Source organism: Arabidopsis lyrata (genome assembly GCF_000004255.2).
Source record: "Arabidopsis lyrata subsp. lyrata unplaced genomic scaffold ARALYscaffold_1, whole genome shotgun sequence".
NCBI classification, from domain to species: domain Eukaryota; kingdom Viridiplantae; phylum Streptophyta; class Magnoliopsida; order Brassicales; family Brassicaceae; genus Arabidopsis; species Arabidopsis lyrata.
Window position 1 is genome coordinate 14,553,966 of NW_003302555.1, and position 15,311 is coordinate 14,569,276.

Sequence of the window (15,311 nt, forward strand, 5' to 3'; positions counted from 1 at the left end):
CTGAATCTTAGAACCTGGTCATTATGATTATCATTACGTTTGCGTATACCAGAGTAGATTATTCTGAACTTTATGACTTTTTTTATTAGCAAACACCAAGAGAGATTCATCTTCGTCAAATTAACCTAAGAAATTCTCCTATTTTGGTTATGTACCTATGGGACCACGTATGGAGGACACTACATTCACTTTGTGTCCAAGAATATGCAACAAGTGCCGATACTATCGTGGTCGATAAACCATGATTTTGTGTTTTTAAATCCTGATGTCTCTTATAATAATTACCGTATGGTGAAATACTGAAATTCATGCGTAATAAAATTCAAGGCTTGAAAGCCCATTGTTAAGGTAACGCAAGAAGGCTTTGATCCCTAAGAAAAAATAAATGCATGAAAAGGTAAGTTGTTCAAATACCATAAAGATTCGAAGCTGAGGGGATATACGCCGACGTGTCAATGTGACCCCACATAATACACTCTCCTTCATCTTCAGACCTTAAACACCTAATCCCCATCCCTCCAATTAGAATCCCCCACGTGTCAATTCAAATATCCAAAACCCAAAAAATAAGCAAATAACCACCAAGCAAGCATCTCCCTCCATGCCCTGTTACTTTTATCACTTCATCGGCAACTCCACTCCTCTCCCAAACTCAATCCTCCAATTATTATCTTACTTAAGAAAATTACTTCATGAAGTAAACAAGTGGTTTTTATGGCTAGAAATGTTTTATTATCCTCTTATCTTATCAACAATTATCTTTAACATAGAGACTAATCAACATTACAAACTATTTTACTTCAAGAAACCAAAACATGAGCCCCTCATTACACAACCACATTAAACCAAAACAAAACAAAATAAAACTCATTTTCCTCTCTGCAAATTGCCATCTGTTTTTCCTATAGACCCATTGTCCTCCTCTCATTTCTCTCTTTCCCCATTTAATCTTTATTCAAAAAAAAAAAAAAAACCACATCTTTATATCACCACACAAAAACCCATAAAATCAAAAATCGTTACCCACATTTCTTTCATTCTATCCTAAATCCTCATCACTCAACCTGAGCTCACAAAACTAAACAAACAAAAGAGCTTAGGCGGAGAAGAAGAGGGAACCAAAAACACCAAACAAACAACAATGGCTGTCTCAACTATCTACTCAACACAAGCTCTTAATTCAACTCATTTCTTAACCTCTTCTTCCTCTTCCAAACAAGTCTTCCTCTACCGTCGTCAACCACAAACCAACCGGAGATTCAACACACTCATCACTTGCGCACAAGAAACCATCGTGATCGGACTAGCTGCCGACTCTGGCTGCGGCAAAAGTACCTTTATGCGGAGGCTCACCAGCGTCTTTGGTGGCGCTGCTAAGCCTCCAAAAGGCGGGAACCCTGATTCCAACACACTCATCAGCGACACGACCACTGTGATCTGTCTTGACGATTACCATTCCTTGGACAGGTACGGTCGCAAAGAGCAAAAAGTCACCGCTTTGGACCCACGAGCTAATGACTTTGATCTCATGTATGAGCAAGTCAAAGCTCTTAAGAGTGGTGTTGCCGTTGAGAAACCGATATATAACCATGTCACTGGACTTCTTGACCCGCCTGAGCTTATTCAGCCTCCTAAGATTCTTGTCATCGAAGGTCTTCACCCAATGTAAGCTACACATACTCTGTTTTGTCTCTTAGACAAAATTCAAATTTTAGAGTTTGGAAGTCTCTTATCTTGTCGGAATTTGGATGATTAAGAATCTTGGACTTAGATTTTTTATAGAATCAGTATCAGAATATTAAAAGATGGATCTTCGAATCTATGCATGTAGTGTGTGACACCGTTTAATTTTTATTTGAATAATTAAGTCTCTAGTTTTTTGGTAGTTGTAATGTTTTATAAATTTTTATATTGATATTTATCTACTTGTGAAGGTTTGATGAGAGAGTAAGAGACTTACTAGACTTCAGTATCTACTTAGACATTAGCAACGAAGTCAAATTCGCTTGGAAAATTCAGGTGCGTTTCTTTGAATATTCATCTACATTTATACAATTTATTCGATTTATCATATAAAATGAATCAGTAACGTTTTTGATGATCACAGAGGGACATGGCTGAAAGAGGTCACAGTTTGGAGAGCATCAAAGCGAGTATTGAAGCCCGAAAGCCCGACTTCGATGCATTCATCGGTATAAACTCTAGTTTTGGTGTAATTATCGTGTCATTTTCCGATTGATCTTTAACAATTTATTAATGGTTTATACAGACCCGCAAAAGCAGTATGCGGATGCGGTCATTGAAGTGCTTCCTACGACGCTGATCCCAGACGACAACGAAGGGAAAGTGTTGAGAGTGAGACTAATAATGAAGGAAGGAGTTAAGTACTTCAGCCCGGTTTATCTGTTTGATGAAGGTTCAACAATCTCGTGGATCCCTTGCGGCCGCAAACTCACTTGCTCGTACCCTGGCATCAAGTTCAACTACGAACCTGATTCATACTTCGACCATGAGGTACATTCATTTACTGGCTTGGATTGGTAATATTGCATAATGACATATTGTGAGAAATGCATGTAAATGAGAAATTAGACTCATTGCATATATTTCTCTTTTTGTTTCTCTCAGGTATCGGTTTTGGAGATGGATGGACAGTTTGATAGACTGGACGAGCTGATTTACGTGGAGAGTCACTTGAGCAACCTCTCGACCAAATTCTACGGCGAAGTCACTCAACAAATGCTCAAACATGCTGACTTCCCGGGTAGCAACAACGGGACTGGTCTATTCCAAACCATTGTTGGATTGAAGATCAGAGACCTCTATGAGCAGCTCATTGCCAACAAAGCCACTGCTCGTGCAGAAGCTAAAGCCTAAAACAAACAAAGAGAAGCCAAATAGAACGCGTCGATAAATCCATCCGCAGTTTCTTCTTTTCTTATTTCTTTCTTTCTTTATGCGTTGTTTACCGCGGATTTTCATGGCGAAAAGGACGGTCTTGCTTGTTTTGTAATTTGTGTGGAGATAAAAAGAAAAAGCCTGTAATGTAGAGAAGTGAATAGCAGAGCAATAACAGTTCAGTTTATAGAACGCCTTTATCGATCCATCAAAATTTATCCTTTATAGCACCAAAGTAGATTCAAACCACGAATCGACCTAAGCAAAAGAAAGAAAACTTTTCTCCTATTGATCATACTTATGTTGAATCTCAAATAGATTTTGAGTTACAAAATGCACAGTTGAAACTTCCTTATAGATCCATATATAAGAAAGCACAGAAATATACAAACAAATAATAATCCCATTCTCTTGTAATCACCAAGTAACTACTTTGGGTACCAAAACATGCCTTTGATGCCTTCTGGATCAGCCTCAAACCCCAAGTTCTGATAGAAATCCACAACTTCACAAAAAGGAACACAAATTCAACAACTAAGAAAGAACAAATCCAAATATTTGATTACAAAAATTGAAGCATAAGGTGATTCGATATTTATTACCTTGACTATCTGCAAATAGAGATATGTTACCAATATCTCTCTGAAGAAGAGCCCTAACAAGTTTTTCGACAAGCGCCTTACCTAGCCCTTGACCCTGAAAACAAACAAAAACACTAATTAACATCAAACACAAAGCAATTCACAGCCCGGAAAGCAAAAACCATTTCCATTTTTTGTTACCTGATATTCAGGATCAACAAGAACATCCCAGATTGTAGCATTAAAGGCATGATCCGAGGTCGCACGTGCCATACCAATAAGCTTCTTCTCCTGCTGCTTCTCCTCATTACCTCCTTCTGTGTCAAATAACTTCTCCAAAATCCGCTAAGATGTTCATCAAAACATCCTCTTTGTATATATATACGTTGCTTATATTGGATTGAAGAAAAGAGCTACTTAGTTATAAGCACCTGATGAATCTGAATCTGATGATGACTTCATAACCGAATGCAAAGTAGCAACCATATAACTATTCTTCAAAGCAGCAGCTAGTTTCACTAACGGTCTCCGTGGCCATCCCACCTTTATTGTTCCATAAATGAGATTGTTCAAGCAAAATTAGTATCATCAACCAGACACAGAGCAAAAGAGTAGTGTTTTTAACTACCTTGTCACAAAGACCTTGAAGATCATAAACATCAATCTCACCACCAGAAGAAAATATGATCTCTTCAATTAAACCATCTTCAAGATTTCTCTCAACTAAAGTAAATTCCACAGGCAACAATGGTTCAGTCTCTTCTTCTTCTTCAACTATAGAAGGTGGTTCCACAAGTTGGGTACTATTATTATTCTTCACAAACCTGCAACAATTGTGTGTTGTTTGTATCAGCACCTAATTTCTCATATAAGCAAGTAAAGTTTGAAACTTTTTCAGTACCCAGATCGGATTGACTCCCAGAAATTGGCTCTGAGTCGCAAAGTCTTCAACTTTCTACTTCCTGAAGAACAGAATTGTAATCTCAGCTTGATATACTCGAAGACCCAAATCTCAGTTTTTTTCGAATTGGGATTGTGAAATTGAAAAAAAAGTCAACAAGTTGAAGGATAGGTTACCATGTGGAATCGGGTATGTGAGATTGGAGAAAAACAGAGAGTGATGATTCGATGGATATGAGTTAGGAGGAAGGCTACAACAAAGACGATGTTAGTAATATCGTTAAGAGATGAGAATTTGAATGTTGAAAAGGAGAAAACTTACATAGAGGAAGAGGAAGAAGAAGAAGAAGAAATTGGAATTAGTAGCATTTTTTTGGTTTTGTGGTTGAGAGTTGAGAGTAGAAGAAATCAGACGAGAAGAGAGTTTAGCTTAACACCTTCCATTGCAGCTTTGCTCTCGTCATCCTCTTTTTCTATTTACTTTTGTCCTCTCAATATTTTGTTCGATTTGATTTTGACAAAAAAAAATTTGTAATGGATTGTTAATTCTGATAATTTGTATGAAATTATTATATTTTATTTGATCACAAGACTAAAAAATGAATACAGATTTTCCTAATTTCAAATATTAAAATTTACTTTTTTGTCTTTTGCAAAAAAGTAAAATGTAAAAATATAAGCATTTGCTAGCATATCAAAAATTTATTATCATTTTTATATATTGTTTTAATCAAAATAATATTGAATTTGTCCATTATTATTAATTTCTTAAAATTTCGACATACTTTGGTTAAAAGCTGAGGTAATATATTATCATTTTTAGCATTTAAAAATAGAAGCATTTGCTAACATTTATTATCATTTTTATATATTGCTAAAATCAAAATAATCTTGAATTTATCCATGGTTAGATTTACATACTTTGATTTTTTATCGCGTATTCTCAGGAGATTTCATGCTTTTTTTGATGTTACTATAAAGCATATTCAAACTAACATCACTTGTTATCTTACGGTTCTCATAATCCAAAATAAAGATATATCTAGAGGTCGAGAATTCATGTTCAGCAATAAGCCTATGTTTTGTGTTTTTGTTTCCTCTATGGTATGACTTTGCCTGATTATTCAACAACAAATATTCTTGGTTTGTGGGATTATGAAAACTATGGCATCCCAAACTGTGAGATTATTCTTGAGACAAAACAACTATAACGGGAAAATCTGTGTACATGGTTACGGTAATAACAGTTTACATCAATTCGGAGCTAACCTTGGTGACAAAAATATCATGATCCATAACGTACAAAATCCTGAAAGTGTAAATGAAATTTTAGATAAAAAAAGAAGCAAATAAATGTGAAAACATCAAGTGCAAACTATGTACTTTGTAAGCGTATGGTGCCAAAGGTAGATTACATTTGTATTAAAATTTGATTCTCCTGATTTGAATAATCGTATTCAAAAATTGAATGAAATTCTAACATAATTAATATTTAAATCTACGAATATATTTCTAAATTCCTTTGACACATGAACCATAAATATAAAAATTTGAACCTGTCTTTTTACAAGAGATAGCTATATTTTCTTTTAAATTAGATGATGACAAAAAAAGTTACCCTTCCTTTTAAATTGGAAAAAAAATTGCGCAAAGCAGACGCATTTGTTTGCCTTTTTTTTTTCATTTAATAATTTTGTACTTTTACGTTTCTTATAATGATTTTGATATACTATTATAATTTTGGATAAAAAGTAAAGGGATTGGTGAACATTAAAGTATATATGTGGATTTTTCTTCATATTACACAAATGTAAACACCTTGAATATTTTTGAAAACAATTTAAATTTTATGAATATAACAGCTGTTATGTAAAAAAAAATTAAATATCACTCTGTACTTAGGAGAAAAGTTAATTATGTAGGGTTAAAATTATATGATTGAATGTGATAAAAATAAAGTAATAGTGACGGAAGATATAGTGATGTAGTATATCGATCGTTGGATTCCGCCATGTCCCATGCCATGAAGATTTTCCGATGATACTTTCTACGTTTGGCGGCTAATTTAAACTTCGACCGACTAACTTTTACGCGTAAAATCATGTATGAGGAATCATAAAGAGATTCCAAGAGATAATCATGTATTCGTGTGTATCCATATAAATATGATAGAAATGAATAAGAACAAATAATAAATTGATTGATTCTATCAAGTTGGTGTTGGTATTTATGTGTATTTAAATGTTGCTTCATTGCTGATCTTGGCATTCTTGTGCCCTAAATCAAACTGATAGTTATGTAGCCCCTTTATTTGTATTTTGTAACTTGATATTTCAGCTCCATCTTTTCTATTTTATATGTATTTTCACTTTAAGAGTAAACTATAGAATGGTAAATATACTCTGTTGATTGATATCATTTAGCTCATATGGTTTATCTTCACATTTGCTAATTTTGAGATTTTAAATTTAACTTCAATTTTTAACATTAGCATTTCTGCGAAATAAATTTGTTTTCCCATAAATGATTAAAAGATTTCATGCAAAGCAAATAAAGAGTTATGAAAGCTTTTTGTAATATAGATCACTATCGAGTGGGAATCTTGAACTTCATCTCTATCTAACTCATGAATTTCGGTTGGGATTGCAAGCAAGCATGATGCTGCTATCAAAGCTGATCCTTGGTGCTATGAGGTACTTCTAGCGCCTTCACCAAGTCCACGATTAGTGGCCTTCAAGGATATGTTGCTGAATCCATTGTTTCTCCTCATTTGGCCTTCAACATTAACGCGATCAAATAAATCTTCAACCTAGTATAGGAACAATCGTGGTCGAGGCAACTCTTTTAGCAGACTTGGTAGTAAGAGCATAGGCAGTGGTGCATTCGGAAGGGGGGTGTAAGTATTAAAAAAAACAGATTTAATGCAAAAGTTGTCTCTCTCTTTCACACTCGGGTGTAAGTTTACACTCGAGTGTAAGACACTCTCTCTCTCTCTTTCTTTCTCTCTCTCTCTTTTCTCTTTTGCTTTAAATTATAATACTAAAAAAATATTTACACCCACACAAACACATTTGCCACTGCTAATGGTCTAAGAGACTCAACTAGATGAAGAAGTTTTCATAAAAAAATCTCATCTTCCTTGGATGGACACAAATGATTGACCTTTGTGCCAAATATTTGGAAAGCTGGGGCATCCTACTCTTAAATAAAATTTATATATTTTGTACAAATTTCACTACATTTATATATATAAAATAAAATAAATAAGCATTTTCCATCATCTTTTTCATTGATACAAGCTTATTTTACATCCAAAGCAAACTGCTCCCATATTTTAAGTAACTCACCGGCTTTGAGACCATCAATTGTGTGACGCCACATCAACAATCCTCAGCCGACGACTGCCAGCAAACTCTGTCGGACGGCAGGGACAGAACACAGTAATGATCCGAAGATTCCGGTGAGAGCATAAGCTATTGCACAGAAGGGAAGAGCCTCTGGCTCCTTAGCCGACAAAGCTGCTGTTCCAAGTCCATGAGCACTGGCCATAAAAATAAGAAAGTTCATGTCTTTTGATCCTAATGGCATTAATGCCTAATTTTTATTCAAAATTTGAAAGATCATTTGTAAAGGAGGAGTCACCTTGAAGCAGTTGCAATTCCCCGAGCAATTGGATCACGTAAACGCAGTTTGTCAAGAACAACTTGTACAAAGTTAGCTCCAATCAGACCAGTCACAACGACTACAGCTGCTGTAAGAGATGAATTGGTCCCTGAAAATGTCCAAGAAAGTCGTTATGGATGTTCTTTAATGTGTTTGGTAGAGGAGAAGAAGAAGAAAAATGTATACCTTCAAAGAGTGATACAATGCTAAGGGCCAATGCAACCGTGATGCAGCGAGGTAGGATTGAAACCGTTAAAGATGGTTCTAAACCGACTAAACGTCCAACAAGAGCAGTGGAGTAGAGCGAGAATACCGTTGAAACTATCACAGATGTAAAGATCTCAGCTGCGTGCCTCTTCACGAGCTGAAGAAGACAGAGGCAAACCAAAGATATTGTTACCAGTTTTCTAACGCAAAACAGAACAAGTTTGTTGCTTGTTTTACCTTTCTTTGTTTGAACATGGAGAAAGCGAAAGACAGAATGACAGAGCCAAGAAAACCCATTAATATGTCACCAGCACCAGGATCTGATGCTACTTTGGTAAGGTAGTTTCCTGTCACCATTAAAGAGCAGTGAACAAAAAGCTTTTACTTTCTGTTTTAGGTTCTTTAAAGGGTTTCTCTTTTAGTTTGTTTCATAAAGGTGGCTTTACCTAAAACAGGATCAAGTCCAGATCCTGAAGCATACCCAAAAGCTAGAGCAGCGAGTACTGCAGATAACGCGCAACAGATTATAGGATGGAAAACTTTCTTGATAGAAGATGGCAACCTGGAAAAAAGAAAGATAAGACACTGAGAACAACCGCAAGAGAGAAAGAGAGAGACTTAAAGATTGAGAACAAAGAAGGGGATTTGAACTTTACCCAGAACCGACAATGTAACCTAGCACAGTTGAAGAAAGAAGGAAAGGGAGACAAGTTCTTGCACTTGTCCCCAATGAATTAGGGTAAAACAGAGCACCAACAAACGACACAACAAAGATTCCACTCCAACTGCATAGCTCAAGTGTTGAAAATGGTGATGGTTTTGCCATAGGTTCGGCTTCCGTCATTTCGGTTTTCACCATTTTTCTCACTGCAATTGCTGTGAACCCTGCTACACAAAGAGACGCCAACCATCCACCCGCTGTACAAACAAACATTCAATTCAACATTGACATAGGATGGGCATCGAATATAATACAAAACAGAGCAATTAGACCAAATTACCACAAAATCTACCAAAGAACAAGAGTTTATAAACCAAGTTTTGACTTGTGAGTGAAGATTAAGTTCATCGATCGCGTGTTGAGTGAGAGTATATATATATACCTACAATGTAGCAGATTTTGACACCGGAAGCAGCTGGAATATCTCTGACAGAAAGAGGAAGAACCACAAGAGAAGGAACATAGAACAAAGGAAGCCATCTCTGTATAAACAGAAACGCAGGCTCGAAGAAATTCATCAAACCATTTGCAGCAGCGGGAACAACCGAATCAAATATCATAAGAACAGAGAAGATACAAAACATCCCAAACAAAGCACTTGGGAACTTAATAGACGCTGCAACAAACGCCTGCTTCAAGAAATAGTCAGCAGCAAGTATGATCCCAAGTGACACCAACAAGTGACTTATCGCAAACACCTGGTGCGCAACAACGAAAATTCAAAACTTTTAAAAATTGTTACTATAAAATGGTAAATAAACAACATCGTGAAGCTTACGTTACGAGAGATAGTTGATGTGTTTCCAGTTCCTGCACCATCCATGGCTTGAACTGAGAGTTTTCTCTCAAAGGTCATCTCTTTGGAAGAACCCATTTGAAGAAATCTTTGTTTTGAGAGATTCAACTTCTGGGCACCATTAGAATTGAGAATTCTCCCATGTTTCGAATTGAATCGGATCTTAGAGCAAGAAAGATTGTTCCTTGCTGGAGAAAAAGCTAAAGGAGAGAAGAGAGGAGTGGCTAAAAGAGTAGCCATGGGTATGGAGACGACGACGTGGATACGATTCTAAGAGACGGCACATCATAGTCTTCTCCATGTTTGTTAATGATGTGTGTGATTGAAATTGGATTACGATATTTTGTATGGACAAGAGAGAGAGTTCTATCGACAAGATGATCGACTTTTGTCTTTTTCCAGGTTAGGTTTTTCCGTTTTTTTTTTTTTTTTTCCAAAGGGTCTGATATATATATATATTAAACAGAGGCTGCATCCATCGATGGGAATCCATTTTGGAGAGGCAGTATAAGTTACAACCTAGAGATTTTACAAACAAAGGAGCTAAAAGATATATAAACAAAGTTAACAACTAAGTAAACATCACAACTAAGGTTTTTCCGTTAAGAAAGGTCTTTTGTCTACTTTAATTAAATATTAATAGTATAGTTTTTGATACTGTTGATATATATTTTTTCTAAGAGAACTATAACCATTTTGAGCAATCTTTTGGAATAGAGAATTAACCCATAAAATAGTATATTTCTACTGAGATTTCTTCTATGAAAATCTAGTGTTTCTCAGCTCTTTTTAAAAATCAAAACATTCATCATGATTATCCACTATAGTATACAACCAAATTTTACAATTACAAAAGGCTTGAAGAAACCAGATGACAATAAATTAATCTTCGAATATATTTCCATACAAGTGAAATGACACTAACACCAATTTCCTAACCTCAAAACCAAAACCAAATCCAAAGTCAGCTAACAAATAACCTAAACCTAGACCAAAAGGACATGAGCTTTAGTTATGACACTCATAAGACACCATTATCGACATTACACGTCTTTCTTTTTTTGCCATCTAGAGATCACTTGTAACGGTACTCATGATCCTCGTACTGATGTGTATTGTAGTGATATTCATACTGAGATGATGACTGCTCATAAGCTGAAGTGTAGTGAGAAGAAGGGGAAGTGGAATTGTAGACATAATGGTGATGGGAAGGAGTACCGAGCTCGGTCACAGGACTAGACGACTGTGTTTCATGTTTGTCGACTCTTACCTCCGGTGTCTCTTCTTGGTGAGTCTCTTTTTCTGATGATGATGATGATGATAATTCTACTTCTTTCTCGAATGAATGGAAAATAGGATGCAAGTAAGCATCTGCAAGATCCGCTTTCATGTTCAGCTCCGGCTCTGTTTCCTTCTCTAGCTTGTCTTTCGCCATTGCTTCCTGCGGTAAGACCAAAAACACGGGTCTTTGTAAGAAAGCTTTAAACCTTTTTTTCAGGAAGAGAGCCCAAAAGATTCTTTATTTACCTCAAGAGGGTATTGTCGGAAGGCAGGTTCGAAGCGGTGTTTGCAATACTTGTGGAAAGAAAGTGTGAGAATGGGTAAGATGATAAGCAATGGAGTTGAGTCAGCTGCTTTTTTAGAAGCCAAAAGTCCCATAAGCAGAAGCTGAGATATCAACAAGCTCGCGATTATCCGGCCATGAACGTGCGGCCAAAACGCTCCACAACTCTCGTATTGTTGGTTGTAAACATTGATTATCTGCATTGTAAACCAAGAAAGCACCATCAAGAAAACCCAAAATTTAGGGGGAAATTAGACACGACGGGTGATTGAGTATGAAACCGAACCTGATGGCGATAGACGAAGTAAGCAAAGGCAAAGAATATGCAGATGAAGGGAAGAAGAATGGGAGTAACAGCGGTGTAGACAATTCCCAAGAGGAAGTAGAGCTGGAGAGATGGGAGAGTCTCCTTGAAATCGACAAAGCCAGGGTCCATTGCTCTCACTCTATCTTCTTCAGTCTTCACAAGAAACATGTTCTTCAAGTGGAAAATCACGAGGGGCTTTAACCGGAGAATCTCACCTGCAATCCCAGCCCACCCGTCAACCATTATGTATGTGATAAAGAACGTAGCTTTCATCGGTATGGAGACCCCAATGGTTCGAGGAATCCTGCGAAACACAATAAACAAGAGCATTTAAGATATGAGTTTCAAGTCAAAGTTAGAATCTTTAGACAGTTAAAAAGAAGTACAAGGTGGTTTACTGAGTTGGTGATTGGTGAAGGAAAGAGTGCAGCTGCTCAAAAGCGGTTCCGGCAATGATACTTCCCAAGAATACATTTACTAACATGAAGTAATAGTACTTTGCGGCTGCTCTACGCTCAAGGGTCGATAAAGCGATGTATCCCTCAATCTTCGACATAATCAGCAGAACACTCGGGAGAATCCACAAGAAAATCTTCAGAGCAAGACCGGGCAGAAAACCCTGTAAGAATGACTTGATGAAATCCCTGCAACAAAACCAAGTAATGGAGTCAACGGTCTAACATACCAAGAAGCGAAAACCGAGATAGATGAAGAGACTTACAGTCTAGTGACAGGTCTGAGGAAAGGTGCAACTCTTTCGAGACCTTCTAAATTGGCAAGAGATTGGACAAAAGCAATTGGAATCATGTAGAAAAAGACCAAGGCAAAGACTGAGACACCAATTACGAGTTTCCGGATGGTCAAAGAGATAAAAGGTATAGCAAGGTTTTGCCAATAAATATCCCGAGGCTCTGGAGCACTACTCGTTAGCCATAATGTCGGATTCTTGCTCTGCTGCGTCTGTGCACAAACAGCAGCACCCCATCGTGAATCAAACGACACAAATGCAACAGGAAGCATTAGTTTGGAGTCCTTGAGAACTTTTTGGCGCTCCAAAGACATCTGTATCAACAAGTAAATTCAACAAAGATCAAATGAGGTCAAAGTTTCAAGCATTTCTGTTTCAGTTTAAAAGCAAAGGATTGGCTTACATTGTGGTCAAACTCCTTGATTTGTTGTTTGTAGTACTCAATGGAATCAACCTTCTTACCCCAAAGACCAAGAAACCCTGTCTGAAAAAACAAAAGCCCCGAGCATCGCAATCAATATCATTTCATCTAAAAAGAAGCTAAACAAATGGCGTGGAGAGACTGACTCTGCAAGTAGGCTGCTTATGCGGATTACGTTGATGCTTCAGCACATAATAATCAAACCAACGTTGCAACTTCGCTCTTTGCTTCACCAGCTTTGCGTACGTGTTCGCATTATAAACAGCCTGAAACAAGAAAGTTGGATTCATCAATCACACACTAACACATTCTACAACTAAAGTAAGTGATCAAGGACAAACAAAATTACTTGATGACAGAGATAATGCTCAGGGTGATTCGTCTTGAAGAACTGATCCACGGTATCGGGAACCGAGTGCCCGGGCATGTCAGGAACGTTTCTAACAACAACCTGCAAAAAGAAAAAACACAGTGGTATATATAAACACCAATGCAACACTTATCGATGTTTGAAGTTTGAGACTTTTTCACTCACAGTGAACTGTTCGGGACGCCTACGCTGTGAAGCTAAATACTGCAGACGCATAATAGCGACATTATTGTATTCTCTGTAGAGCATGAAACATGCCCAGAACGTGAAAATGTACTCTACTCCAATGTGAAAGAAGAACCTACACACACACACACACACACACACACACACACAGAAATGTTAATCGTTAACTAGTAAAAATCATTGATCTTTGATTAGTAAAGCTTCATTTTTGTTCAAAACAAAGCTCACTTTGAAGATTTGGGCTGAACATTTGATATAGAGAGCTTATCAATATTGCTGACCACAAGTTCTTTCTTCAAGAAGAAAAGTGTTCCACTTGATACATTTACTGGAACAAGAACAACAAGAGCTAATACCATCACTGGTGCAAAGATCTTCAAGCTGCCAAAAAAACAAGAAAAAAGAGCAGATTTTTAGCATAGTTCTTCAGATTCTCTAGTAACTTTCCTGGGAAAAAAAGAAAGTTATCTAAAAGTGACTTTTTCTCAGGAAACAAACACGAAACAGTGAACACAAACGAAACTTCTGTTGCTTTTGTCTTTGTGGAACACAGAGCAGACAAATCTGAAACTTAGCTGTAACATTCTTTTTTTTTGTTAGAATAAAGTACAATAATTCTAACGAGTAAAGATTGTTAAAACCGTGAAATTCGAGAATTTGTCACTCGTAAAAATTCGTTCTTGAAGATTACTCCGACAAGAACAAGAACCAAAAAACATAAATTTTCTCGAAAGTTTCCATTTTTCTCGAGAACTACTTCTCAAATCTTAGTGAAATAATCATGTGGGAAAATAAAAATAAAGGGCACTTGTAATTATCAGCAAAATTCGGTTTAGTAGAAAAAGTTTCGATTTTTTTCTTTCATTTTCTCGAGAAATTGACCTCTCAACAGATTTTACTATCAAGTCTCAAAAAGTTTCGTTTTTTTTAAAGTACAAAACCAAATTGCGAGAAGAAAGATGAGAAAATACTAACCCGAGAGTGTAAATCCTAAGGAAGATAGCAGAATCAAGACCAGCATGACGAATAATCTCTGATTCACTCATTTTCATGGCTTGAGGCATCCAATTAAGGAAAGTGAAGTAAGTTTTGTAGTTGAGGTTCACGAATTTGCCGACGAGAGTTCTGTCGGAGCGCCGGGGACTGTTTCTTTCTCCGGTGAGGTACCATTTGGGGAAGTAAACTCTGTCGTTGATGGGTTGGATTCTTAAGACAGCGAATGCGATGAGAAATAAGAAGGCACCGAAGAGGTTGATGAGAGCTGAGACTCCTATGTCTTGTAGAGTCGCCATTGATGAACACAAGAGAGAGAAGAAAGATGGGTTTGTTTGATGGAGAGTGGCGTGAAGGAGAAAGAGAATGGACAAAGTATCCAACTCTAGGAGTTTCTAATTATTTTTATTTTTGAGGTTTTTTTCAATTGTTATATAAAAATATTATCCATTTCTATAAACAAATGGTTTTTTTTTTTTTTTTTTCCTTTAGCATGTTTCTTTTCATATCTTATTTATCAAAGATTCTTTCTTCAGAATCTGAAGTGAATTTTTCTCACTTTAGGTCTAACCGGTGACACAAAAAAGAACCATAATTGTTAAAAATAACAAAAAAATAACTATGTATGAAACAATTGAGAATATCGTTTTAGTGATTGATAATTATTTAAACTATAATCCACATATTATTGCATGTTTATCCATTGTATATATCATTATAACTGGTTGACATAATGTAATATCATATAAATTATTTATGTAATATATATATATATATATATATATATTGTATACAGCTAATTTTCATTTCCTCTGAATTATATTTTGAAAATAAGACCCTTAGATATTTGTATTGTACTATTTCCAAGAGATAAGAGAAACCCTCAACATTTGGTGTCAAAGTATCATGTTTTTTTTTTGTTACGATTATTCCTTAAGAGGGAATTGTGAGTATTG

The 15,311-nt window shown here is 36.3% G+C and overlaps 4 protein-coding genes across 4 annotated transcripts; 1 reads left to right on the top strand and 3 right to left on the bottom strand.

The window, feature by feature from the left end:
• The first annotated feature begins 689 nt into the window (after nt 1-689).
• Nucleotides 690-3,096, top strand: LOC9327029 (phosphoribulokinase, chloroplastic). Its single transcript, XM_002890921.2, has 5 exons — nt 690-1,665; nt 1,935-2,019; nt 2,108-2,192; nt 2,270-2,514; nt 2,629-3,096. Exons 1-5 carry the CDS (start codon nt 1,142-1,144, stop codon nt 2,875-2,877), a joined length of 1,188 nt encoding a protein of 395 aa, XP_002890967.1. The 5' UTR covers nt 690-1,141; the 3' UTR covers nt 2,878-3,096.
• A 66-nt stretch (nt 3,097-3,162) lies between these two features.
• Nucleotides 3,163-4,878, bottom strand: LOC9327030 (acetyltransferase NSI). Its single transcript, XM_002893651.2, has 8 exons — nt 4,702-4,878; nt 4,557-4,630; nt 4,381-4,441; nt 4,108-4,303; nt 3,911-4,022; nt 3,681-3,796; nt 3,501-3,594; nt 3,163-3,403 (listed from the first exon to the last, which is right to left on the bottom strand). The coding sequence occupies exons 1-8, from the start codon at nt 4,746-4,748 to the stop codon at nt 3,327-3,329; spliced, it is 777 nt and encodes a 258-aa protein (XP_002893697.1). The 5' UTR covers nt 4,749-4,878; the 3' UTR covers nt 3,163-3,326.
• Nucleotides 4,879-7,575: 2,697 nt separating this feature from the next.
• Nucleotides 7,576-10,051, bottom strand: LOC9329759 (plastidal glycolate/glycerate translocator 1, chloroplastic). Its single transcript, XM_021013012.1, has 8 exons — nt 9,749-10,051; nt 9,353-9,668; nt 8,906-9,167; nt 8,696-8,811; nt 8,487-8,596; nt 8,229-8,406; nt 8,022-8,151; nt 7,576-7,920 (listed from the first exon to the last, which is right to left on the bottom strand). The coding sequence occupies exons 1-8, from the start codon at nt 10,004-10,006 to the stop codon at nt 7,770-7,772; spliced, it is 1,521 nt and encodes a 506-aa protein (XP_020868671.1). The 5' UTR covers nt 10,007-10,051; the 3' UTR covers nt 7,576-7,769.
• Nucleotides 10,052-10,577: 526 nt separating this feature from the next.
• On the bottom strand, nt 10,578-14,742 carry LOC9329760 (CSC1-like protein At1g32090). The gene is made up of 11 exons (XM_021013053.1): nt 14,338-14,742; nt 13,591-13,743; nt 13,342-13,477; nt 13,156-13,257; nt 12,953-13,072; nt 12,789-12,869; nt 12,359-12,699; nt 12,036-12,281; nt 11,617-11,941; nt 11,294-11,527; nt 10,578-11,207 (listed from the first exon to the last, which is right to left on the bottom strand). Exons 1-11 carry the CDS (start codon nt 14,652-14,654, stop codon nt 10,842-10,844), a joined length of 2,421 nt encoding a protein of 806 aa, XP_020868712.1. The 5' UTR covers nt 14,655-14,742; the 3' UTR covers nt 10,578-10,841.
• Between the last annotated feature and the right edge of the window lie 569 nt (nt 14,743-15,311).

Coding starts and splice junctions, on each gene's coding strand:
- LOC9329759 (XM_021013012.1), bottom strand. CDS start 10,006: ATGGCTACTCTTTTAGCCACTCCTCTCTTCTCTCCTTTAGCTTTTTCT. Junction 8,407..8,486: donor CCATGTTCAAACAAAGAAAG/GTAAAACAAGCA, acceptor TGTCTTCTTCAG/CTCGTGAAGAGGCACGCAGC. Junction 8,152..8,228: donor CATTGTATCACTCTTTGAAG/GTATACATTTTT, acceptor GGACATTTTCAG/GGACCAATTCATCTCTTACA.
- LOC9327029 (XM_002890921.2), top strand. CDS start 1,142: ATGGCTGTCTCAACTATCTACTCAACACAAGCTCTTAATTCAACTCAT. Junction 2,020..2,107: donor AATTCGCTTGGAAAATTCAG/GTGCGTTTCTTT, acceptor TGATGATCACAG/AGGGACATGGCTGAAAGAGG. Junction 2,515..2,628: donor ATTCATACTTCGACCATGAG/GTACATTCATTT, acceptor TGTTTCTCTCAG/GTATCGGTTTTGGAGATGGA.
- LOC9327030 (XM_002893651.2), bottom strand. CDS start 4,748: ATGCTACTAATTCCAATTTCTTCTTCTTCTTCTTCCTCTTCCTCTAT. Junction 3,595..3,680: donor TTGTTGATCCTGAATATCAG/GTAACAAAAAAT, acceptor GTTTGTTTTCAG/GGTCAAGGGCTAGGTAAGGC. Junction 3,404..3,500: donor TCTATTTGCAGATAGTCAAG/GTAATAAATATC, acceptor CTTTTTGTGAAG/TTGTGGATTTCTATCAGAAC.
- LOC9329760 (XM_021013053.1), bottom strand. CDS start 14,654: ATGGCGACTCTACAAGACATAGGAGTCTCAGCTCTCATCAACCTCTTC. Junction 12,700..12,788: donor TCAAGGAGTTTGACCACAAT/GTAAGCCAATCC, acceptor TTGTTGATACAG/ATGTCTTTGGAGCGCCAAAA. Junction 11,942..12,035: donor CTTCACCAATCACCAACTCA/GTAAACCACCTT, acceptor TGTGTTTCGCAG/GATTCCTCGAACCATTGGGG.